General features: G+C 39.5%; 2 protein-coding genes across 2 annotated transcripts in view; one reads left to right on the forward strand and one right to left on the reverse strand.

The window, feature by feature from the left end:
- Nucleotides 1–18366, reverse strand: part of LOC149814447 (glutamyl-tRNA(Gln) amidotransferase subunit C) — a 28425-nt gene extending 10059 nt beyond the window's left edge. The window contains exons 1-3 of the mRNA XM_089988478.1: nucleotides 18086–18366; nucleotides 16578–16618; nucleotides 13194–13249 (exon numbers count right to left, since the gene is read on the reverse strand). Of these exons, the coding sequence (XP_089844604.1) occupies nucleotides 13194–13249; nucleotides 16578–16618; nucleotides 18086–18250 (262 nt within the window). The 5' untranslated portion in view covers nucleotides 18251–18366. The remainder of the gene's footprint in view (nucleotides 1–13193; nucleotides 13250–16577; nucleotides 16619–18085) is intronic.
- A 6298-nt stretch (nucleotides 18367–24664) lies between these two features.
- LOC149814448 (zerumbone synthase-like) lies at nucleotides 24665–26044 on the forward strand. The gene is made up of 2 exons (XM_089989350.1): nucleotides 24665–24983; nucleotides 25050–26044. The coding sequence occupies exons 1-2, from the start codon at nucleotides 24925–24927 to the stop codon at nucleotides 25858–25860; spliced, it is 870 nt and encodes a 289-aa protein (XP_089845476.1). The 5' UTR covers nucleotides 24665–24924; the 3' UTR covers nucleotides 25861–26044.
- Nucleotides 26045–26607: the final 563 nt, after the last annotated feature.

A 26607-nucleotide genomic window follows, 5' to 3' on the forward strand; every position in this document is an offset into this window, starting at 1 on the left:
AATTATAGTAGCATCATCAAAGTGTACATCTAACTGTAGTGTGAGCAGGCTATATTTTGTTCTGATATTAACTGACCATGCAGGTACACACATTGCACGAAACGTATAAACAACCAAGATCAATCCAGGGGTCTATTATGCTATGTGATTTATGATACCCCAGATGACTAACTGAGTCCGCTCCTAAGGGGAAGACCAGTGACCAAGAGAGTAAATCCCCAAAGGCATAAATGGTCTATGGATGCATCCAACTTCTGCAGAAGTGCAAGGCAACTACCACCTAGGATAATTATGGTAACCCCTTTCCCCTAACTCTGATGACTGGAGAAGTCGAGTCATTTGCCCGTAGGGTGGTCGTTAATGACCTATCCATCAGAGTTTTTGTACCATCCATCCTCTCTCTTGATGAACCGTGTCGAACGGGTACGACGTGGTTTCTTAACCGCTGCTCCATTCTACATGCTCTGGTCCATTAGACCCACTCGAGCATCTTGCCTATGAAGGTGCATAGTCACCATTTTGTGAATTTCAACAATTGTGCCCATTGCACGCCATGAGGTTCATCAACCTCCCGTGCTACTCATCATAGTGTAATCTAACGTCACTGTCCAAAGACGTGACAAAGATGGTAGACAAGGGTTACTCAAAAGCACCCCCAATATGGAACAAGTCCAAGCATGTCTGCATTCTTGAGAAATCTAAGATCCATGTAGGACACATTTTCTCGAGATCAGAACATTGGTACTCAATTTTGCATTTTGTTGAAAAGAGCGAATATTGGTACACACGGTCACGTGCCTTACAAAGTTTTGCCCTGAAAGAATTGAAAAAGGGCAGAAACCTCTCATCCTGCATGACTGTTCAACACAAAAATAACTGAATGCAGAAACAAAATGACAATGCAGTGAGAGCTACAAGGCAGTGAACAAAGGCAGGAAAATAAATGTAAGCAGGAAAGTACTGAAAAGTAAAGCTTGGGCATATAAAGCGTGGCGGCAATAGAAAAAGAAAAGTGTAGAAAAGTAAAAGCAGGAAAAGAAAAGGCATTGGCACATAAAGCGCGGCAGCAACAGAAAAGAAAAGACAAAAAATAAAAGCCTAGGCACATAAAGCGCGGCGGCAACAGAAAGGAAAAGACATAAAAGTAAAAAGACAGAAAATGAAGGCCTGGGCACATAAAGTGCGACAACAGCAAAAAAAGGAAAGTGCAGAAAAATAAAGAGGACACGGATTGCGAACCGCGTCCTTGAGTTAAAAGACATACGTATATATTTTTATACGTATACATATATAATTGTCCTTTGCTTTCCAATTTTGATTATCTTTTCTTACTTTAGCTTTTGTTCGTTCATAGTCCTTTTTACGCAACTTTTCCCTACCTTGGGGGGTTGTGGTTCTGCATACGCTTGCAAGTGTAAGTAAGCACGGGCCACAGGGCGCGAGTGGGCTCCATTGCGAAATCTGCGAAAATACGATTATATTAGTATGTTCAACATAAAAAGGAACAAGAAAGAAAAAGGGGCAGCAGCAGGGAACAAACCGCTGCCGAACGGGGGAACAAAGAGGGCCCCTCAACTGCAGGCAAACCTAGGGCAGCAGGGCCCTTGCCCCTGTCTACTGAGAACCAGAGTGGGCAGAGGCCCTGCCCCCACCCGCGTGCTAAAAACGTCGAGGGTGGCAGGAGCCAAGCTTCTGCCGACCCGGCGGACAAGCAGAAAGTGGTAGGGGCCCGGCCCCTGCCGACCTGCAGGGAGGGAAGGAGGCAGCAGGGGCTTAGCCCCCTACCGACACTCAGAAAAAGAACAGACAGGGGCAGGGGCTCGGACCCTGACGTCCTGTCGGCAAAAGCAACATATAGCAGGGGCTCGGCCCCTGCCAGTGCCAACAAGCACAAGGGCTCGACCCCTGCCGAGGCCACGAAAGCCTAGGCGACAGGGGCTTGGGCCCTGCCAGGCCCGCACGGAGGTAGGGGGCCCCACCCCTACTCCTGACTTCCAGACAGAAGGACACAAAGGTAGGGGCCCTGCCTCCTGCCTGCCGGAAAAGACAGAAACAATTCGAGGCAGGGGGTGGGGGGGGGGGGGGGGGGCGCTCGACCCCCTGCCTGACGGAGAACGAAAACAGAGGCATGGGCTGAGGCCCTTGCCTGACGAAAAGGAAAAAACAGAGGCATGGGCTGAGGCCCTTGCCTGACGAAAAGGAAAAAACAGAGGTAGGGGCGGCATGGCTTAGCCCCTGTCGGCCCGCCTGAGCATGCAGACGGCAGAGCCTTGCCCTTGCCGTCTAGTCAGAAAGATCGCAGGCGGCAGGGGCTTGGCCCTTGCCGGTCTGCCTAACTCCAGAAAAGAAAGAAGAAAGGAAAAGGGAGAGGCTGGGCTCGGCCCCTGCCGGAGGAACCATAGGCGGCAGGGGATGGGTCCCTGCGGCCGGCCGAAAACTAACAGGGGATCGGCCCCCATCCGGTCCCAAAACACAGGGCAGGTGGCCACCCCGCCGCCTGCCAACAAAAGCTAAAGACGAGGAGGAAGAAGACAGACAAAGAGGACGAAGAAGAATAAGAAGAAGAAGAAGAAACTCGGGGGAGAGTTTACCTATAGTCCGGGGAGGTGAAGCCGGCGTCGGGGCTGCAGTAGCCGAAAACACAGACCAAGATAGAGAGGGCAACGCTGGGTGTTGTGTGAGGTTGTCAGAGAGGGGGAGAAGAAGTGGATGGTCGCCGACAAGATCGTCGGTGCACGGAGGTCACTGGCGGCTTCGATCGTCGGCTTCAGCAGAGAAGGGGACGGAGACGGGCGGGCAAGAGGAGAGAGAAAGGGGAGGTTTTTTTTGCCCTTGGCCTGTTCAGCCTGCATCTTTTAAAAGATGCAGATGAACGTTCCAGAACCCGGTTTGGGTCCGAGTTTGCCCTTGGCGTGTTCGACATGTGTCTGACACGTTTTTTTTAAAGTGGGCTTTACAATCCCGATAAGTTGTTTGTATGGTGCCAAGTTCTCAAGTGGTTCTCCATCATCAATTCTGATTTTGATATTAACAATTTCGAGAGTGTGAACCTTCTTATCATCTGAGATTTCAGACCTGACAACAATATCTAGAGCAAATTTAGATTGAGTAAATAGATACCCTTTAGAAGAACAAGTAACTTCAATACCAAAAAGATATTTTAAAAAACCCAAATCAGTCATTGCAAAATATATTTTGAAAAGTTTCTTAATGTATTCAACTCCCTTTTTGTCCCCTCTAGTGATAATCATGTCATCCACATAGAGGAGAATAATAATACCTTCATAAGAAATCTTAATAAACAGAGCTGTGTCAGTCAGGCAAGATCAAATCCAACATCAAGCATAACTTGACTAAACCGATCATATCAAGCCTTTGGTGCTTGCTTAAGACCATACAAGGCTTTATCTAAGTGAAAAGCCTTTCTTTTAGGAATAGTTATCCCAGGTGATGCTTCTATATAGACTTTTTCAACCAAATTCCCATTAAGAAATGCATTCTTAACATCCATCTGATATATTAGCCATATTCTCACAGAGGCTAGGACTACTAAGGTTCTAACAGTGGTCATCCTAGCGACTAGGACAAAAGTTTCTTCATACTCTTGAGAGTACTCCTTGGCGACTAATCTAACTTTGTATCGTTGAAGAGTCTCATTATATCTTATACACCCATCTACAACCTATAGGTTTCTTTCCTGTGAGATTATCTTAAATAGTTCAAGTATTTGCTCTTTCTAAAGCATCTAGCTCTACCCTCATGACTTCTACCAATTCAAAGTGTTCTTTTGCTTGATCATAGGTCAAGGGTTCTATATATGAATATATTAATGCAATATAGGCTTGGTATTTTGGTAAAAATGAGTCATAAGACACAAAATTTATAGGAGGTTTTGATACTCTAGATGATCTTCTAATTTGTGTCTCTATTTGGTTTTCATCAATATATCTTTCTAGTGCACATGGGGGTTCAAAATCACTATGTTTGGAATATTGTATACAATTTTGATTAGGTTGCTCTTCTCTAATCTCATTGTCACTAGATTGTTCTTCACTTACTATATCATCTCTAAGTTCTTGATGTTCATCAAGATCATCATTACAATTATCATACTTTGGAATTAGATCTAACAAAAATGGATACTCAGTTATTTCCTTAGACTTTTCACATTAAAAAACCTTTTTTTCTAAGAAAAACACATTTCTTGAAACATATAAATTTTTATTTCTAAAATCAAAACATCTATAACCTTTTTGATTATTTGCATACCCACAAAAAAACACAAAGAATAACACAGGGAGAAAGTTTATCATTTTTATCAGTAAAAATAAAACATTTATGCCCAAAAACTCTCAATCTAGAGTAATCAGGGATTTGTTTAAAAAGTTTTTTAATTGGTGACACATTTTTTAAAGAAGAGGATGGCATTCTGTTAATGAGATAAACTATAGTCAATGCGGCTTCAACCTAAAATTCTTTAGGTATTTGATTTATAATAAGCAAAGTTCTAGTTGTTTCTATAATATGCATATGCTTTCTTTCAGCTAAATCATTTTTTTTGTAGAGTATAAGGACAAGATTTTTTATGTGTAATACCCATTTAAAGATAGGTAGTCTTTAAATTCTCTTGACAAGAACTCTTCCCTTAAATCAATGCGAAAGATGGAAATATCATTTTAGAATTTATTTTTGACCAAATTGTGAAATATTTGAAAATGTAAAAAAACTTCAAATTTGTGTTTAAGAAAATATATCCAAGTATGTCTCGTAAAATCATCCACAAAAATCACATAAAACATAAACCACTCTTAGATATAACTAGTGTTGGGCCCCAAACATCCGAATGTATTAACTCAAGTAGTCGGGAAGAAACAAAGGTTCTTTCTTGAAATGATAATCTCTTCATTTTGTCAAAATACAATCTTCACATGTAAAATTTTCAAATTTATAAAAATGTTTCATTTTTTAAAAATATTGAATCTTAGATACATTAGGGTGGCCAAGCCATTTATGCCATAAACCCAAGTCTAATTTTTGAACATTACAACAAAATGTATTCTTACGTATTTCAAAAAAATTTATGTAGTACAAGCCTCCTTCTCTATGGGCTTCCCCAATTAACTTTCTTGATTAGTGACCCTGCACCCGACAACCACGAGATGAGAAGAAAACGTTACACCCATGGTCAGATAATTGAAAAACAAACAAAAGGTTTAAATTTAATTTAAAAATATATCTATTTTTTGGAATATAAAATCTTTTTAAATTTTGAAAAATATTTTCAAAATTTTCTATTCCTTTTATCTCAAGAGATGTCCCATCGACATTAAACACATTTGATTCACTTGAGTTATGACATTTGGATAACACATCACCATTTGGTGTCATATGAAAAGAGACACCTAAATCAAGAAGCCAAAGAGATTTACTGGGATCAGAGAAGCTGAAAGAAGAAACTGTAGCTCCAGTTGATGAAGATGTTCCTTTGAGTAGAAGTTGAAGAGCCTCCACTAGTATCAAGGACATGTTTCCAATAGATGGATCTTGTGTGATTTTTATATCACTTGACTCTTGTGGAGGTTCAACAGAGGCAACCTTCTTCTCATAAGGTTTTTTCAACTTAAGACAATAGGTTTTTACATGTCCTAGTTCTCGACAATAATAGCAAATAACTTTCTTCCCCTCATACTCATAGCCTTGTTTTCCATAATGTCCATCGTTTGACCTTCCATAATGTGGTGGTTTGTATATATGAACATAATTTCTCAGTCTAGATACGGCTAGAACCGAGCCATCTTGACTCTTTGAAATTCTCTTTTTAAGCATATTTTCTTCCATACTTAATTCCTCTATAGTATCTTCTATTAAGGGAACTTTCCCTAGATGAAGAAGAGCGGATTTGGTGGATTCAAAATTTGATCTTAATCTATTAATGAATTGATAAAAATGCTCTTCATCAATTTGTTTTTGGCGGTGTTCTGTCTTTGGGACAATTTCGTTTTGGCTCAAGAAGGGCAACTCTTTCCAAAATTCGGACAATCCATTATGGTATTCTCTAATACTTTTGTTTGCTTGAGTCATATTTTGTATTTTGTTTTGCAAATTGCATACATGTGCAATATCTTTAAGAGAATACATTTTCTTGAGATAGTCCCATGCATTATTTGCATGTTCGAATTTAGCAAGACTAGAGCACTTCCTAATATCAACACTACTAATAAGCCAAGACATAATTTTGACATGCCTCGTTCTCCATTTCTTCTCATATGTAGCCATTGCCTTGGTTTTTTCATCCACCGTAAGAGGTACTTCTTTCTCACATTCTACTTTAGTGAGGATTAGCTTGGGTTTTGTATCGGCCCTATCCACTAGTCTCCACAACCCTTTTTCCTATATAAGGTGCTTCATAATTGAAGCCCCATGTTACATAATTTGAGTCATTGAGCTTGATGAGTTTTATGGTGACATTTTCATTATCATCCATTTTTATAAGGGCAAAAAGAACCAAAAAGGGTAGAGAGAAAGAAGAGAAGAGAGAAATGAAGAGAGACAAAACCCAAAGAGAAGATCACGAGTAATCCACCACCAAGCAAGCACCACTGATCACGAGCACGAACATTGCTTCACCAAGTAAGCTCCACCAAACTATCACTTGGAGCACAATCACGATCTTACTAGTACTTGAATGAAGATTTGCAAAAAAAAAAAACTTCAACACTTCCAAATTTTGAGTAGCACGCTTCCTAATGTATCAAAAATAATTTCATTTTGATTACCAAACTCTGATACTATGAAAGGAAATGAGTTTTTTAAAGAATATTCATCAAATCACTAAAGTGGACACTCAAAAGAGTTCCACCAAAAAATATCAAAATGAACACATAAAAGGCCACAAATGGGCTCACACAAAACCCCCCAAAAGAGGGTCAACACAAGGATAAAAAAATAATATTTTATTGATGTTGATCTATACAAGATGCATAGAAAATGAAAGGGGTTTTACCCCATATATATATACACAATAGAGGAGCTCCAAGAGAGACCTTGGGGATACCCAACAACCCTAGATAGAGTTGTTGGGCGTCCCCAACGACTCTTGATTTGACTAGTCAACAAGTGTTGACTAGTCCCAATATAAACAAAAATAAAAAGCTAACCTAACTAAACTAGCTAATCATAATCCTAGTTACTAACCTAGTTACACACATATATATATATATATATATATATATATATATATATGTGTGTGTGTGTGTGTGTGTGTATGTATATTTACATTTTTAACACCAATGATGTTATCACATACGTTCGTCTCGATGTGCATGACATCCAAGTTATGACGAAGCAAATTATGCTCCCAATAAAGCAACTAAAAAATGCTCTTCTTCTACAAGTTCCAAGAGAGATTCAGTAGCATCAAAGATATATGCATCTGGTAGTTCCTATATCACCTCTATGTCTGAAAGAGGAGTTGGAGCTGTATTTATATAAATTGTGCCATCGAACGCGTGTTTATCCCGCCGATAACTATGATCCATGGGAAAGAACCCGTGATGCCCCATATAGCACATTTTCTTGCTGTTTTTTAGCTGCATAGAACACATGTCCTTATGGCATACTGGGCATGCTAACTTTCCTCTTGTACTCCATCCTGATAGACCTGCATATGCAGGAAAATCGTTGATGGTCCACATCAAAGCTGCATGCATCTGAAAGTGCCCATTATTTGAAGCATCATAAGTGCAGACATCATCGGTCCACAATGTCTTCAACACCTCAATAAGAGGTTGCAAAAACAAATCAATGCCATTCCCAGGAGATTTTGGCCCAAGAATAAGCAAAAGACAACATCATGTAAGATTGCTTCATACACATCCATGGAGACAAGTTGTATGCAATAACAACGATTGGCCATATGATGTGAGTGGTATTCAAAGTTTTGTAGGGATTGAAACCATCATTGGACAATCTCAATCTAACATTATGATTGTCAGCTGCAAAAGATAGATGAGCAAGATCAAAAGATTTCTACATATGAGTTTGTTGGATGCCTTAAACTGCCATCTTTAACGTGGCCTTCATCATGCCACCTCATTTGGGAAGCAATCTCCATTGACATAAACAACGTCTGCAGCCTTGGAATCAAAGAAAAATATTGTAAAGACTTCGCAGGCACATTGCTAACTTTCTTGCAACATGTCTCATCACCTTCACTCTCTTTCCATCTCGAAGTTCCACAAGATTTATTTTTCTTCTTTCTGTTTTTGTTTCTTTGATCTATCGATAGTGTGTTGAGTCGTTCCCCAACACTAGGGTGACTGAATATCCCTCTAATGGCCTCTACACAAATGAGAAAGTCAGCCTTCAAGAGGTCTTTAAAACCCAAAAAAATAAAAAACAAGTTTTGACACTTTTTAAAGTGTGCTGAAGGTGTATCGTATGATACACCCTATATCATATGATACACCCGGTATTGTACGATACTGTACGGTACGATATAGGGGTGTATTGTATGATACACCCGATATAGATACGATACACACTCGTATTGTTGTTTTCCATAGTAACGATATGATACTATCATAAATACAGTACACTACTTACAACATTGGTCTAAACCCTTTTCCCTTTCCCTTGCTTTTTATCACTTTAATGCTTAGATATCTCTCCAACTTCATGATTAAATCCTTCATATTTAGAGTTAATACACCAGTATGTATTGATTTTCAGGAAGTTTAAATTAGAGTTAACGAAAGCTTCTTAGATAGGTGGGAAGCTTGCTTTCTGGAAACTCGCTTCGGAAGCACAATACTCCTCGCTTCCGAAACTTGATGGGAATCTCGATTCTCTCATGTTTCTTATATGTTTTCCACACACTCCACATACCTATCGAGGCTTGGAAATGCTTGGGAGAGAAAGGTTTAGAATGGTTGACAAATCCTTTTAACTTGATTTGGCGAACAAATAAGATGCCTAATGAGTTGAGGAAGAGTACTTTGGTGCCTTTATATAAGAATAAGGGTGATATACAAGATTGCACAAATTATCGTGGTATAAAACTCATGAGTCATACTATGAAACTTTGGGAGAGGGTGATTGAGTCTAGGTTGAGGAAGGTTGTCATGATATCGGAGAATCAATTTGGTTTTATGCCTGGAAGATCAACTATGGAAGCTATACATCTTCTTAGACAACTTATTGAAAGATATAGAGAGAGGAACAAAGATTTGCATATGGTTTTTATTGATTTAGAGAAGGCATACGATAGAGTACCTAGGGACGTTCTCTGGTGGACAATGATGAAGAAAGGTGTTTCCCTAAAGTACATTAGTATAATTAAAGATATGTATGAAGGAGTAGTAACCAATGTCCGCACTTGTGGAGGGGTGACAACCAATTTTCCGATAACGGTGGGGTTACATCAAGGATCTGCTTTAAGCCCTTTCCTATTTGCGATAGTGATGGATGAGCTTACGAGATCAATTCAAGAAAATGTACAGTGGTGTATGTTGTTTGCTGATGATATTGTTTTGATTGATGAGTCTAGAGCTGGGGTTAATGCTAAGTTAGAATTATGGAGACAGACATTGGAAGCTAGAGGTTTTAAGTTGAGTAAGAGTAAGACTGAATATATGGAATGTCGGTTTAGTAAGCAACGAAGTAGTGATGGGAGTGTAGTGAAGCTTGGTGAGCAAGAAATACCGGTGAATGATTATTTCAAATATTTGGGATCCATCATTCAAAAGTATGGAGAAATTGATGGAGATGTAAATCATAGGATAAAGGTTGGGTGGATGAAATGGAAAAGTGCAACTGGAGTGTTGTGCGATCGTAGAATGCCATTGCGGTTGAAGGGAAAGTTTTATAGGACGACTATTAGACCCGCTTTACTATATGGTACGGAATGTTGGGCTGCCAAGAGACATCATATTCAAAAAATGAGTGTAGCTGAGATGCAGATGCTTAGATGGATGTGTGGTAATACAATAAAAGATAAGATTCAGAACGAGGAGATACGTAAGAAGGTAGGTGTTGCACCCATTGAAAATAAGATGCGAGAGAATCGTTTACGGTGGTTTGGACATATTCGGCGAAGGCCTAATGATGCTCCAGTTAGAAGGTTGGAGAAATGGGAAAATATATTAGTTAAAAGAGGTCGGGGTAGGCCTAGGAAGACTTGGATGGAGATGATAGGAAAGGATATGAATGCTTTGAACCTCACCGAGGACATGGCATTGGATAGAAATGATTGGAGGAAAAGGATTCTTGTGGAAGACCCAAAATGAATTTCTTTTTTGGTTCATATCGCTGACCCCAATTGTTTTGGGATGAAGGCGTAGTTGTTGTTGTTGTTGTTGTATGTGTTTCCTCTCACGCTTCTCACTCACTTCCATGTGCTTTCTCTAAACCTAAGTCACACAGACTCGGCTAGGGAGGCGCCGCACCCGAGTCGACACGCCCCGACACGGGTGCAGCTTCGGACACGGCCCAGACTCAATCAACGCCGAGTCGGACTCGGTCAACGAGTCGAGGCCAAGTTCGTTCTTGTTTTGAACTCGGTCAACATTGACTGATTCAAAAAATGTCTATTTGTAGGGTGAAAAAACTAAAAAACAATTTTTTTATATTTTTTATTTAAAAAAATATATAAAAAGAGGTTGTGTTGTGCACAACACAGACTGTGACTGTGCTGTGTCTTTGCACTTTTTTTTAAATATATATATATATATATATATATATATATATATATATATATAGCCGAGTCCCCGTGTCCAAAAATTTTAAAATCGCGCCGCACCCGTGTCGCACCCGCACCCATGTGACATAGCTCTAAACTGACCATCATCATTTTTAGATTTTGTTAAAAATTTAATTCTTACACTAAAAAATCATGAAATTTAAGAATAATCACTTTTATTTAAGTTTTTATTTGCATTCCATTTTGATTCCCATTCAATTCTTATGTTTTTTTTCCTCGCTTCCCGGTTCCTATACATTTTAAAATGCATCGCTTCCCATATCATTTCCCAGTTCCGCTTCCTAGTCTGGCAACCTTGGTTTGACCTTTAGCACATGATAACAAACTTTTCAAAATTATAGATGTGTGATAGACTACTTTGTAACAGGGCGAGCTAGTTAAACGACAGAATGACATCAATGGATCTTCTTCTTAATCGGATCAAGAACTGAATTGGTTATAACTCGTGTCCGACATGAGGGATATAAAAACAAATTCTTGTATCGTTAGAAAGGGACTTGATTCTGGTTAAACTGTAAAGAGTAATTCTTCGAGGAAACTCCCCCTTGAAGTGGAGCCAATAAAGAGGTCTGCATTCTCTTGAAAGAGAATCCTCTCTCGAATCTTTTTAGAAACTCAAATTCCTCTCTCAAGAATCGATCTGAAGACCCAAGAAGGCCAAATCAGGCAGCATTCCTCTACCTCTGATCGAAGGGATTCGAAGCCCCTTCCCAAGATTAGGGAATCAAAAGGCAAAACCCTAATAGGGCTATCAATGTGCAGTTTACTGTAAGAAACAATATAGAATGAGCAGTATCTGTTGAACTCGTTTATAGGGTACAACATGAATCCTGGATGGACCACAAAGAATATTAAAAAAGCCAGATAAGAAGGTTCCAAATTCCAATGTATTCAAACTTGGAAGGAGAATATGCATGTCATGACTTCTCTAACTCAAAAGAAAGACCTTGGAATTGGACCACTTCAAGGAACCTTGGCAAAAGCTGGTTTTAGAAAGATAACTATGGTAAGAAGCATGAGGTAATGCAAGATATCAAAGAAGACAAAGCAGACCTCTGATCATAGGGATTTTGAGATGATAACATAGCTTGTCTAGGGACATCCTTTTCCTTATTTGTGGTGGTTATCCAATATGTGTCAGTATTCCCCAGAATGAACTACAGAGAGAGAGAGAGAGAGAGAGAGAGAGAGAGAGCATCTACTTCTGTTCCTCTTAGTTCTAATGGCTACAAATGCGCTTAAAAGATCGGACAGCTAGATGAGATCCGAAGTCAGTAATAACAGTAACTTATTGCCTCTCTTATTCTTAGCTACCAAGTATGAATTTCCCTTCTGCAGTATCAGATCTTTTTAGCAGCACCTTTATTTATCGATGTAATAAATAAAGAACATATATATATATATATATATATATATATATATATATATATATATATATATATATATATATATGTATGTATGTATAGTTAGGTCACCATTAAGACCCCCCTAAAATCCTAGCAGTGACCTAATGAAAAAGGGGGCAGGATGATCCCTATCCTCTATATATATATATATATATATATATATATATATATATATATATATATATATATATATATCAATGCCGGTTGGGTTAAATGGAGACAAGCTAGTGGCGTGTTTTGTGATAAAACAGTACCTCTACGACTGAAAGGGAGTTTCTACAAGACTGCTATAAGACCAACACTATTATAGGGAGCTGAATGTTGGGCAACTAAAAAACAACAAGAATACAAAGTGCATGTTGCACAGATGCGTATGTTAAGATGGATGTCTGGGTTTACAAGAAATGATAAAATTAGAAATGAATATATTAGAATGTGCCTAGGAGTCAAACCAAAAACAGAGAAAATAAGTGAATGTCGTTTAAGATGGTATGGACATGTTGTGTAAAGACCTCCTCTGACACCTGCAAAAAAGATTGGCATAGTACAAATAGAAGCAGTTAGGAAAAAATGAAGACCAATGAAGACTTGGAAGGAGGCAGTTAGAGGTGACATGAAATATTGCAAAGTAACCGAAGTTTTAGCTCTAGAATCCTAGATAGACATGAATAGAGAAACATGACTCATAAAGCCGACCGATGTAGTTGGGATAAGGCTTGATGATATATATATGAGATTTTGTCAAGGTCAAATAAGAACAATTTCATTATTCCTCAACTTGTGTCAAATAACTTAGCATATTGCATATAGAAAGACATGAAATCACATATGTAGCCATTCAATTACTTGAGTCTTCTCCTTTGTATTTCCAGAGACTATGTCAACCATGAAATATCATAAAGAAAAAAAAAAATATTTCATTTGAAAACTTCTATTCATGGTTAGGACTTAATGGCATTTGGATAAATATTGCATGAAAATATGCAAGATATCAAAATGTTTATATAATTAGGAACTTAGCCAAGCACCAGCTCTAAGTGCAGGTTCAACACTTTCAAGATCAACAGCTTGAAGTTGCCCAAACCTGTAATAAAGAAAAAAACACGTACTGTTATACAACCATTAGAAATTGATATGCCACAAGACTTTATATGTGATTACATTTGGCATTGTTCCAAACAAGTTATAAGGCAAGGATTCATGTAACACAAAAATTACGTATTTAATCATAGCATAAATTTTCATTCAAACCAACAATATGAAAGAGAAAGTCCACCAAGAGGATAAAAGTAACAATTTTTTCTTTTCTTAGACTGCAGAAAGCTTTAGTAATAGCTACATATCAAGATAGAGGCCAATCCTAAAAAATTCAAGTCTAACCCCTCCATCTACTCCTATGACAAGTTTCTTTGTGTTCTTTTTTTTAATTATTTTAATTACCACAATATAACAACCACAACCCATCCCTAAAATCCTTCTTGTTAGGCATTTGCAATAATGTACATATGAGATTGATCCGAATGCGTGGTTACCAAATTATTGTATTTGGACCCAAAAATAGGGTCCATTCTCTCATTCAAATTAGCCTCTGTTTGTACTTATTGGTTCTACCAAATCTGAATTTGAATCCATGTCAACTATATTCAGACTGTCAGATTTTATATATTTGCACTCCAGATCAACACCACATTATACTCTTTTGCTTTTGGGACTATGAAAAAAAAACAGAACTATCATATAACTTTTAACTGATGTATTTCCTTACTCAGACCCCACCATTATTTAAAGTCTATTACCTATGAGATCAGAAGTTAGATCCAAAAAACATAAAGCAGGTTGCTTCTTGACTGCTATAAGGAATGAAAAAAATAGGCAGTAATCTAGGCATAGAGAACATATGAAATTGTTCAAAGAGAAATATCAGATGTAATATCCGGAAATTTTCAATGTTACATAAATCCTAAAAATCAAGCCTTTATGAATCCTGAAAATCAAGCCTTTATGAATCCCGAACCAGTCCGGATATGATTCGAAGTCTAAAAATCCTGATTTGAATAATTATTGGATCCAAACACTGATCTGAACTTGTATTTGAACTTTTGGCGGATCCAGATATTATCCAAACTGATATTTTTCAGTGGAACTGGATATTTATCCAGGTCCAATATTTCAGGGACATATTAGTAAATAATTAAATTGTCAGGGAAAAAAGGTAATTTGCCATCCTAGTGACATATTCAAGTAAATTCTCAAACCACAAAAGGGTAAAAAAGTAATTTTCATATTAGGGGTATTTCAGGGAATAAAAAATTTTGTTAGAGGTAAAATGGTAATAATATATTATATATTATATATATAATAATAATATAATATAATATATTATTATTATATATATTATATTATTATTATTAGTTTTTCTTTATTTTTTGATTTCAATATCTAGTTTGGATTGAACTCGATATTATAAAATAGTCAAGTTCCAACTAGGAACTTGACTAGATTATAGACGTTGGACTCTAGTCCAACGGCTATAATTAGAGCAGTTGGACTAGAGTCCAACGACTCTCAAGAGAGAGCTCAAAGTGAGCTCTCCTATTTCTCTCCTTTTTTGTATAAATAGGAGTGATCCCCTTCGACATTGTTATCAATGCTTCTTAAGCATTTTTGTGATAAATAAAGATTCATTATTTTATTGTGTTCTTCTTTTTATACCCTTTTATGGGTTTTGTTTGAAGTGTCATTAATAGACACTCTTTTGAGAGATTCCTGTGCTTTTGTAGAAGACCACCATTTCATTACAGTTTAATCCTAAAGGTTACCAAAAGATCTGGAAGTATTTGTCTTCTTTCATTCTCTTACTTTAACACTATGTCACACGGACTCGGCTCCAAGGTCGCCGCACCCTCGTCGACACGCACCGACACGGGTGCGGACACGGGTGCGGCTCGGACTCGGTCAACCCGACCCTGGGTGTGGTCAACGCACCCAAGGTCATTTTGGTCCATTTTTTGGAAATTTTTTTTTTTGAATTTTTTTTTTAAAAATTTTCTGGGCTCCCATCACAACTAAAAAAACCTGTACACTTTCAAGTTTTAAGTACAGAATGGGCACAACTCAAGTTTTTGTGGTTTTTTCCTGTATGAAGAAAGTGAATTATTACAGTGTATGAAGAAAGTGCCCAAAAGTGAATTATTCCTGTACGAAGAAAGTGTACAGAATGCCTTCACAACTCATCACCTGTCTCCTAATGGGCACAACTTTGACCGAGTCTTATATATATATATATATATATATATATATATATATATATATATATATATATATTTTAATATATATATAGCTGAGTTCCCGTGTCCAAAATTTTTGAAATTGCGCCGCACCCGTGTCGCACCCGCACCCGCACCCGCACCCATGTGACATAGCTTTAACATGGAATATGCAATTTACACTTGAAAAACAAAAGGACTAGGAGATTGAACCACATAAAGCAGCTTGTTATTATTTATAACTAGATTTTTCAGCAGCACTATAAATTTTCCCATGCTCCCTCAAATCCTCAATTTCCTTTTACAGTAAAAGTCCTACATCATGGCAAGATTTTGCATGTTTTTAGCAAATTATATGTTGAACATTGACAGCATAACTCAGATTATGGTATTCTTATCCCGGTCATAGATCCTCACAGTTTTTCTGTATATAACACTCACTATCCAAAGTAATGTTAAATGAAATTTGCAATAAATTTCCCCTTGAACTATTCATTGTTGCACAAAATCACAATATAGTATAGAAAAAGGAAAATAGTTACATCTTAAAGATAGCATAGACCCTGTTTGGATCACTTTATAAATAGGTTACTTCTATTTTTATTTTTTAATAAGCTTTTATAAATTTGATGAGAAATCATCCCCTTTTCCAAAAAAAAAAAGCATGGAGGGACCTACTTTTTTCTTTTATAACTGCTTATTTTCTTCCATCCCACCACTGCCGTCATCAACAGCACCACTTCTCCAGCATCATCATCACCACCACCACCACCACTACTCATACTAATCTCTTTTCTTTTCATTTTAGTTTAAATAATTGATGATCCAAACATTCACCTAATTAAAAATAAAGGCAAAATTCTTCTTTATAAAATGTGCTTTAATTTATGCATGTAAAAAATAAATAAAAACAGGGCCTAAAATATGTACAAAGCTAGGTTAAACCATGACAAGTCAAGTAGCACAAGTTTGTCATAAAGGCAATTCCTTGTCCCTTTACATTTCATCAGCTGCACATTCAAAACACACACACACAGGAACATGAAGCCAGAGGAATGTTTTAGAAAACCAAATCAAAAGAGTGACCAACCAATTAATACAGTGATAAATTTAAAATAAAACACATGAATCCTCATCAATAAGTACCAGTCTACAACTTGTTGAATTTTGGGAGCGAATTCTTTAACCTGGACCATGCAAAGAGAAACAGAAAAAAGTAAGAAAAAATTAACAACTTAGACAAATCTACTGGGTTATAAAAAACAAAGACAAAGAAACCAATTTTCTCTTACTGACAAAAACATAAGTTCCTTTCCTTCCCATAGCAGCAGGCACTCAATAGTTTCAAAACATAGTACCAAGACACACTTGAATGAGAAAACTGAAAGATCTGGAGTGCAGCCAATTTGTTGGTTTCATCATTCTGCTTTACATAGTTTTGCCCAGAGTTACCGGAAGCTTCTTAGGTACGTGGGAAGCTCACTTCCCGGAAACTCGCTTCGAAAGCGCGATACTCCTCACTTCCGAAACTTCATGGGAAGCTCGATTCTCCCACGCTTCTTCTATGCTTCTCATACACATGGTCTATGAATACTATATACTTTTCTCACGTTTTTTTCCTCTTTTTCATGTATTTTCTCTCACGCTTTCACTCACTTTCCATGTACTTTCTTTAAATTGGTAACCATCATTGTTAGATTTTAACAAAAAATTAACTCTTTTACAGAAAAATCATGAAATATAAGAATGATAAATTTTATTTTAGTTTTTATTTGTTTCTTGTTTGATTCCATATTGTTTCATTTTTTATTCATATTTCGCTTTTAAATTGAAACTTTGCTTTCCGCTTCGTATAAATTTTAAAATGCCTAGCTTCTAGCTTCGGCTTCCCGTATTGTTTCCCGCTTCCACTTCCTAGTTTGGCAACCTTGGTTTTGCCTACAAACCACAGAGCTTATTTCTAGATATAGTTCTGTTCAGAGGTCCACTAGTAGAACTGGAAATGGTTCAAATGGCAAGCCCAGCAAGTGTGATATAGGTATTTCCAATTCCAAACGCGTTCAGAGCTCTCTGTTACTCTGCTTGTCCATTGCCATTCTTCGATGTGAGATTGTCATCAGAAACCACAGTTCACTTAAACAGAAACTCTATGGATGTACAGCTTTCAGTTTCTTAACTAGAGAAACTTAGTTTGAGATCTTTCTACATCAGTCTCACAGGTGTAAACTAATGCTTGCATTTCAAAACCAATTTCCTTCAGTCATATGTCAGGCAGTTATATGTCATGAAATAGGATTGTGAACACGAACCATACTCATAGCTGTCGCGGATATTCTTTGAAAATATCGTTATTTTATTGTGACATTTTCAAATGACAATATTATACACCCAAAAAAGGAAAATATTTTCAAATCATCACCTATTTTGAAAATATCTTTTTTTATCTTGATATTAACGTGATAGAAACCATTTGAGGAATTCTCCTCTGTTGGCTTGTGGAATATGATAAACATGGAATTTGCTGAGACCATGGTGGTGAACTTAATCGAGTGCACCAATTCAAGGGAAACCAACGACTACCATCTTCTAATTTGGGCAACCAAAACCAAAAGAGAAGGGAAAGAAGAGGGGAATCGGATGAATAAGGGCGTTACCTCTTCTGGGGTGAGCGTAATTCGGGCGCTTTCCGCCAGTTTAGGGACGTCTGGAGGCTGAATTGAGGACATCGCGACGAACCTCGCCGGACGATTGGAAATTTGCCAGAGGAAAGGTCGCACGGGATTGAATGAGAAGAGGCGGAGCGTCTGCAAGGCGGCCATGGAGCTCGAAGAAGATGAACAATTCAACAAACGGATGGTGGGCGTGCCCGCTTACGGTTACGGGCGACTCCGTGTAGAATCGGTAAGACTATAGAGTTGGGACGGAGTAACTGGGTCGGGTTGATCTGATTAACGGACATAAACGGCTCGGATTCGGATATGGTCCATACCTATTACCAAACACTGCAAGAACGGATCGGGCATGATTGCACTCGGATTAGGATTCAGATCCAGTAAATAAGTGCTCTTAGGTAGGGATGTCAATGGTGTGGAAATGGGTTAGATATCTAATCCAATCTGAATTTTTGTTTTTCTTTTTCTTTTTTTCACCAAAGACTAGGGATGGCAGTGGACCAGGGGAAAGCGGAGCCCCACCCCACCTCGCTCAGTTTGGACCGGGGTTGAAGGGCATGAAACGGGGATGGAGGCAGGGATGAAGGTTAAAATCCATCCCCATGCGGGGATGGAGGCAGGGATGGCTTTATGCTTTCCCCCGCCCCGTCCCGTCCCGCTCCATCCCCAATCCTTCTAAGGGATGACACTAAACCAAGAAGAAATGGGCCCCGCCTTGCCCCCGTTTGGACCGGGGGTGGAGGCAGGGGTGGAGGTTAAAATCCATCTCTGTGCGGGGATGGAGGTTCGGATTTTGAGCCGGGACGGGGGTGGAGACCTTGTCCCCCGACCCCACCCCGGTCCATTGTCATCCCTACCAAAGACTGAGAAACCAACTTCGGTGTAAGAGACCTGGCCGGGCTGGTCTTATGCCTGAGAACAGGTGCAGAACCAAGGATTGGCAGGCAGGGACCAGCCAAAAACATATATTTTAAGGCTTATGTGGGGCCAGAATATATACATTTATATGGGTCCTGGACCATAAAAATAAACAAAAAGATAATATTTTGAGAAGGAAAGAGATAACCGTCTATCAAGTTACCCAATTTACCTTCTTCATTTCCTTTTTTTCGATATTTGCACGGAGAAACCACCCACAGGATCAGAGACCTAGCCATGCTGGCTCTGTCTGCCATACTTATGGTTGCTGTCCTGACAGCTTAAAACTCCTTGGGCTTACGCCCTGCTCTCATAGAATGGCCATGCAAGGCTTAATGTTCATGAAATTTGAACTTAGATCGCCTGCCTAGCAGCCTAAGCCCCATCCCACTGAGCCAAACTCCTTTGGGACACCTTCGTTTCCTAAAACTAGCAGCCTACAAAAATTAAGTTGCCTAATTTATTTACCTTTTCATTGTTGCCGTGTCCATGTATCACGTACCAAGTATTTGAGTTGGAGAAGAGGGTAAGCATGAACGGCTAAGGCTCATCTTGCCTTCTGTGGAAGCTTGAAAGCCACTAAGCTATGCAGTGGTGTAATTGACAACACATTTTTCAGGTTTGTCTAACACTTTCATGAAAATTTTTATCTTTTCTGTCATATTTTAATCAAAATAAGATCAAAATAAGGAATGCCATGTTCTAAAAAATAAAAAATTCATTCGAACATCATGGTGGCATGATTACACTTGGTGTAATAATGGATGCCCAACCGTCGGATACTCCTAGAGCATCTGATTTTGCGTGAAATCATGCAAATAGGGGCTTTAGCAGCGGTTTCTGACCACAGCTAAGACCCTTATTTTGTGCAAAATAAAGGAGCACCGGTGATCGCACGCACAATCAGTGGCGCTCCTTCGTCCATTGTAACAGTGGACGAAAAAACTGTCCACTGTTATATATATATATATATATATATATATATATATATATATATATATATATATATATATATATATTGCTGGCCCTTCCTATGTAAATTTTCTGGTTCTGCCACTGCTTGCGAAACCTGTGGTCGCTTCTCCAGCGGCGTAAAACCATAGTGCACCCCTCACACCCAGGGAGTCGCCTTGCTTTGGCTTAATGTGCAAAGGTCTGATACCTGTGGGATTTGAACTCAGATCACCCGTCTAGTATGCCAAACCCCTTTGGGACCAGAATCAGTTTAGTTGGATTATGTAAAGAAAAGAGTTTCTGATTAACAATCAAGTCCGGATTACATTTGGGGTTTTACATCCAAACCAAGTCCGAACTGAATTTGATTATGAGGGATATCCAAGTTAGATTATATAAGTGTGTATTCTATTAGTACTACTCTTTTTCATCTGAACTTGGCATTGAATCCGATTAGCTAGAAGCCGATTAAGTTGGATTCAGTGAACTCCACATTCAAACCAAATCCGACCCATTTACATCCCTAGCTCTTTAAATATGTATGTATTTAGGAGTTTGGGTACGATAAATTTAGGCTCTGTTTGAGAGCTGTAGTTGGAAGCTGTGATGGGGGATGCACCAAATCCTAAGCATTTCCGTTGATTGGAGTCACCATTTTGGGAGGGGAGATGGAGATGGGACTGGTGTTTGGAGGGGAGATGGTTGGGGTCCACTGATTTCATCACCGATCTCAAACAGAGCCTTAGTGGAATTGGAATCCGGTTTCACTAAATCCTTGGACCATTTTTCAGCCCTGAAGAAGGCTTTTGTGGAGTTGGATTCCAATTCCACAATATTCCCCAAATCCAAACACACTTTCAATGTAGTGAAGTTGGAAACAATTTCCAGTAAATTCCTGCTTGTGCTGTAAATTGTCGCAATGATTTGTGGACACGATGACATGTGATGCGAATTCGACTCGTAAGTTCAATTTTTTTTTTCAGAAAATAGTTATGAGTGTATGAATTTTTTAATTTTTTAATCAATAAAAAACTATTTTTAGATATTTTAGTAAAAAAATGCATGTTTTACTAAGAAATTATTAAAAATATTATTAAAAAGCTATAAAAAGAATAAGCGTACATACTAGGAGACTAAAAAGGTGGGATTTATTTGATAGTAGCAGGGTATCTGTCCAAAATGAATGTAAGTGAAACAACTTTCAATCCAGTGGTGGTTGTATCACACACACTCGGTGTGGGCAAAGAGTTTCATGCGGGAATTAAAAAAGCTTGCGATTCCAGTAGCTGGATGAAAAGAAATAGAGATAGGTACAGGCCTAACTGTTAGAGAGAGAAAGAGCATGAAATTCATATACGTGATAATACATTACAACATTGTCCTACTGGATCAGAGTTAACTAGGTTCTGTTTGGGAGCTGGTGTTGGTAGGGATGTCAGTGCAGGGGGGAGGGGGGAGCCATGCAGGGATGGACTCTTATCCCTCCCCCCCCCCCCTCCCCGCTCCATCCCTGTCCTGATCCCCACCCCGCCCTGCCCCGCTCCGCTCCATCTTGTCCTCAATCCTTTTTTAAGAATGACAGTGGACTGAGGAAAAATGAGGCCCGCCCCGCCTCGTTCCGTTTGGACTGAGGATGGAGGACATAAAACAAGGATGGAGGTTGAAATCAAAACCCGTACAAGGATGAAGGCGGGGATGAACGGTAGGATTTTGAGACGGGGCAGGGGTGGAGACCTTGTCCCCCGGTCCACTGCCATCTCTAGGTGTTGGAGATGAGATGAGAGTGGATCCAGAAGAAAATGAAAGGTGAGGTGGGAGTTGTCAATTATATCCTTGTGAGAATGTAGTTGAAAATGATTCCTCTCCACTCCCTTTTTGACTCTCAAGACCATTCTCATCTCCCAAAACAGGGTTCCCAATATGAGTAGCTAGTGGACATATATAGTTGCAATGCCGCTGTAGGGCCCTTTTTCAGCCTCATCTGGAAGAACAGGCAGTAAGTCATTATGAACACTATTCACATAAAGGCATCTGAAGGCATTGCTAAGTTCTAGACATAAAAAACAACCCACAGACCAAGTACTAAATTATAGAAATTGCTGTTGCACAATTTTTATACCTTTCACATTTTCTTCACAGTGCTTGACAACAGACAGAATGCTTGAATAGCGACCATGCATGAACATGTATGCCCATAGCAGAAGCTTAAGTGGGATACTGAGATCAACAATGTCCATACTAGAAGGAATATTTTCAGTTCCTGGCAATTGATGGAGCCTGTGCTGATCGATCGAGACGCTATTCTGTACAGGTTGATGGTAAAGGGAGATATTTTCCACAATAGCTATCACAGTGGAAGTCATAAGGCAGGTAAACGAGCCAAATGAACCAAACAGAGAGTGTTACTAAGTCAAGCTCATGAAAAGCCCAATCTCAATTAGCCGAGCATGAGCTAGCGAATATACTTTGTCAGTTGAAAATAATAGAATTTGGACCCTAAACCTACTAAGCCAAGCTCAAACTTGCTCATTTACAAAATAAATAATTGTTTCAAACTTGTAAGCAATAAGATTTGAACTCTAATCATTTGCAAGCCAAACACTTCAACCATCTTCACTTTATAGTATAAAATATATTTATTATTAATTAATAGGCTTATACCATCTAAACACTGGTTGTTCATGCTTGAGCTTTTACAAGTTCGAATGAGCTCTATATGAGCAGAATCATGAGCGGCTCATCTCGTTTCCCAGCCCTAGTTGTAAGAAGATCTAATTTTAGTGTCAGCAGTTCCTTTCAGTTCAAGTTCGTGAACTGGGTCATCCATAGATTCCAAAGTTCACTCTCTTGTATATCAACATAAAGCTGCACCACGTTATTGTCTGAGCTATTTTCCACTTGACGAGTTTGGCCCATCTGAACTTCATCAGAAGATGGTGTGATGAAAGCCAAAGCTGGAAATAATAGAGAGATACCAAGCAACAGATGCATGCTTACCAATTCCAGCACTGTTGTTCGCCAACTTTGGGTTCTTCGCGTGTCAAGCTTCTTGTCAATTTAGCATTTTTAACATCCAACAGTAATTTTTTATTTTCTGACACTAGCAAAATACTTCTTGGTCTAATAACACAAAAAAGTTTCGTCCTCATCTTGATTAAAAACCTCTGGTCACCAGCATGCACTTTAATTAACGATCTAAGGTCACATCAAATTTGAGCTTAGTTTTATAGACTCATTTTGAACTAACAACGTGCATGTTAGGTTCTTTTGGAACAAGCTCTCAAGTATCATTGACTTCTAAGGCAGTGATTTCTTCATTTTTATAGTTGTTTTTAACTTAGGAGGGGCACGTACGCTCCCAGGTATCATTGACTTCTAAGGCTGTGATTTATTCATTTATAGTTGTTTTTCACTTATGAGGGGGCAAGAGCGGCTTTTAGAGACCTTGGTTCCTTAGGAATATAAATAGTTTGCCCATTAGCCAAGGGATATTTTGGATTAGGCTTAAATATCTCATGAATGCTATGTGTCACAGAATAATTTTGATTTTTACTAAAAAAAAATCATCTCTTTTTTGGAAAAACTAACCCCCTTCATTTCGAAAACCCGAATCATGCTCTTCTCCAAAAGCCAGTTTTTCACTAAACAAAACCTATAGATCACATCTTTAATGTTAAATGTGAGAAAAAATACTAAATACTATGCTTTTTGGAAGGGCCTAACGGGGCAGAACCATCCATTACTCATTTTAAGAATAAGTTATGAAATTTTTTAAATGTATTCATATTTGTATGTCTTTATTTATTTATTTATCATAAAAAGGATTAGTATAAATATGATTCATCTAGGTATGACAATATAGCTGGGGTGTTAAATATCTAGTTATATATAATGGACGGCCGCTTATATTCAATCCCCATTGCACATTTCTCATCAAAACTATGAAATTTGAGAGGGTGGGCCCCCATACACTTCCTTCCAAAGAGATGCATGTGCCAAGGATCAGGTGCTACACAAGTTCACTTTTTTTCTGCTGCACCTAATCGCCTATCAACTTTGGGATACAGCCTGTCAGTGTGGGGCACAACATTAAATTAAATGATGGGTGATGAGTTGCAGACAACAGAATTAAAGTGGAGGCATTGTTGGTGTGGATCACATTGCACCTCATCTCAATCTCAATTGGTTTACTCAAAGTCACTCCATGAATATTGGGTATGATTAGCTTTTTTTTGTGTGGTTTGTTTTTTGTATTTAGATGTCTCTCGTGCATATGTGCATATGGTATCAATAAGTTAAAATAAGCAATATTTGATTTTTGAGTCTCTGAAATAAGGTGTGTGCATAGGTATTTTTGATGATTCAAAAATCAACTGCAATAAATGCACTAAATTTTAGTGCCATAGAAAAAGTCATTTTTTTGTAAAAAAAACACAGCTCCAATAAATTCACTATGCTGAACACATCTATCTGTAAGGTCAAATTGAGTTAAAACAACTTTTACTTATGGGTTTTATAAAAAAAAACAAAAAAACTTGCACTTACGGGTTTCAACTCATTGATACACATCTGCACTACAGACATCTTTTTTTTCTTTCTTTCATAGAATTGCACTTTCCATGGTATTTTCTTAAAATATCACATAGTTTTGTTTTACGTGTCCTGTCGTGTCCTGTGTGGCCCAATGATCTGTATCTACCTGACATTAAACCTTCTGCACCGTCCATATCCGTCATTCAACTGCACCAAACAAACTTTCCAGCTTTTCCTTTTCCACATCTTCTTCCCTTGGCACCATTTGTTTATCTTCTTTCACATGGTTCCTTCACACACAAAGGACAGTAACAGAAGAAAGGTTCGTCGCAGAGCAAGATTTGATTTGCCTCATTTCTTCGGCTAATAATAGGCGCTCCCACCCTTCTCTTCCTTTGTCAATTGAAGGCTTCTCGATGTCTGCCGAATGCGAGACTGTTGCTAAGGATGCCTCCCCCTCTGCTGCTGCTAGAAGGTACGGTACTCTCTCTGTCTCTGAGGATGGTTTTGGAGAGATGCAATTGATGATGATTATGTGCAGGTTAGAAGGGAAGGTGGCGATCGTGACGGGAGGGGCGAGCGGGATCGGGCGGAGGACGGCGGAGCTCTTTCACCGGCACGGCGCGAGGGTGGTGATCGTGGACGTTCAGGACGAGCTGGGGCGGTCGGTCTGCGAGGCGCAGGGCGACCCGGACGGCTTCCTCTACGCCCACTGCGACGTCACCGTGGAGGCCGACGTCGCCGCCGCCGTCGACCTCGCCCTCGCTCGCTTCGGCCGCCTTGACGTCATGGTCAACAACGCCGGCGTCTCCGGCGCCTCCGGCGCCGAGGCCGGATCCCTTGACATCCGCCGCTCCGATCTAGACGGCTTCCGGCGGGTCTTCGCCGTGAACGTCGACGGCGTCTTCCTGGGGATGAAGCACGCTGCGCGCGCCATGGTCCCCCGCCGGAGCGGCAGCATCGTGTCTATCGCCAGCGTCGCCGCGACCCTCGCCGGGATGGGCCCGCACGCCTACGTCGCGTCGAAGCACGCCGTGCTGGGGCTCACGCGCAGCGCGGCAGCCGACCTCGGCCGTCACGGCGTCCGCGTGAACTGCGTCTCGCCCTACGCCGTGGGGACACCGCTGGCTGTCCCCTTCTCGGAGGGCGGGGAGGGCTCCCCACTCGATGACTTCCACCGCTACGTGGGGCAGTTCGCCAACCTGCAAGGGGTGGACCTCACCGTCGACGACGTCGCCCAGGCCGTGCTCTATCTCGCCGGCGACGAGTCTAAGTACGTGAGCGGGCTCAACCTCAACGTGGACGGTGGCTTCTCCTGCGTCAATCATTCCTTCGGCCTCTACAAGCCTTGACTCCTCACGATGATCATGATGGTGTCGATGATCGATGTTGTGTTTTCCATCAACGTCCAATATGGAATTCAATTCATGGTCATTGTGTTTCCACAAATGGGTGTGTTCTCCAATGGATTCTTTCTCAGTGCGATTTGTGAATTTTCACCAAAGAGAAACCCATGAGTGCGCATTTTTTGCCGTAGTAGTGAGAGCTAATGTTTGATAGCGTCTTAAGAAATTATTCGGAATCTCATGAGAATGAGAAAATCGATCTGATTGGCATTGCTTAACCAAACATAAGAAAATGAGTGGAGAATCAAAATCACAAAGGGCCTCTTGTGGTTGTGATTCAATTTGGAGTAACATGTAACCTAACAAACCAAACTTACCCCAGGTGTACTCCCTGGTAGAAAAGAAAAACAGAGCAGGATGTAATTAGGGCCAAACTAACCGAGCCCAACCTTGTTCAGGTTCAGCTTTTTTATAACTCAGTTGGAGCTTTTCTCATGCTCGTAGGTAAATGAGCCCAGCCGAATTCGAGTCCACTGAGTTGAGCACCCTTTGTTCGTGCTTGACTCCTTTTTTTGTTAACGAGTCGCTCGTAGTTTAGTTTGCTAGTTACATGAACCTAACACGAACAAATTCATAGCGAGCTGAACCAAGTCAAACTACAAGCTGTTCAACTTGTTTTCCAACCCTAAATGGAGTTGCATGATAAGACCCATAAATCTATCATATACAATACCACAAGCAACTCTAAGCATA

The sequence above is a fragment of the Nuphar pumila genome, chromosome 15, assembly GCF_984573655.1.
Source record: "Nuphar pumila chromosome 15, dmNupPumi1.hap1.1, whole genome shotgun sequence".
Taxonomy (NCBI): domain Eukaryota; kingdom Viridiplantae; phylum Streptophyta; class Magnoliopsida; order Nymphaeales; family Nymphaeaceae; genus Nuphar; species Nuphar pumila.

Coding starts and splice junctions, on each gene's coding strand:
- LOC149814448 (XM_089989350.1), top strand. CDS start 24,925: ATGTCTGCCGAATGCGAGACTGTTGCTAAGGATGCCTCCCCCTCTGCT. Junction 24,984..25,049: donor CCCTCTGCTGCTGCTAGAAG/GTACGGTACTCT, acceptor GATTATGTGCAG/GTTAGAAGGGAAGGTGGCGA.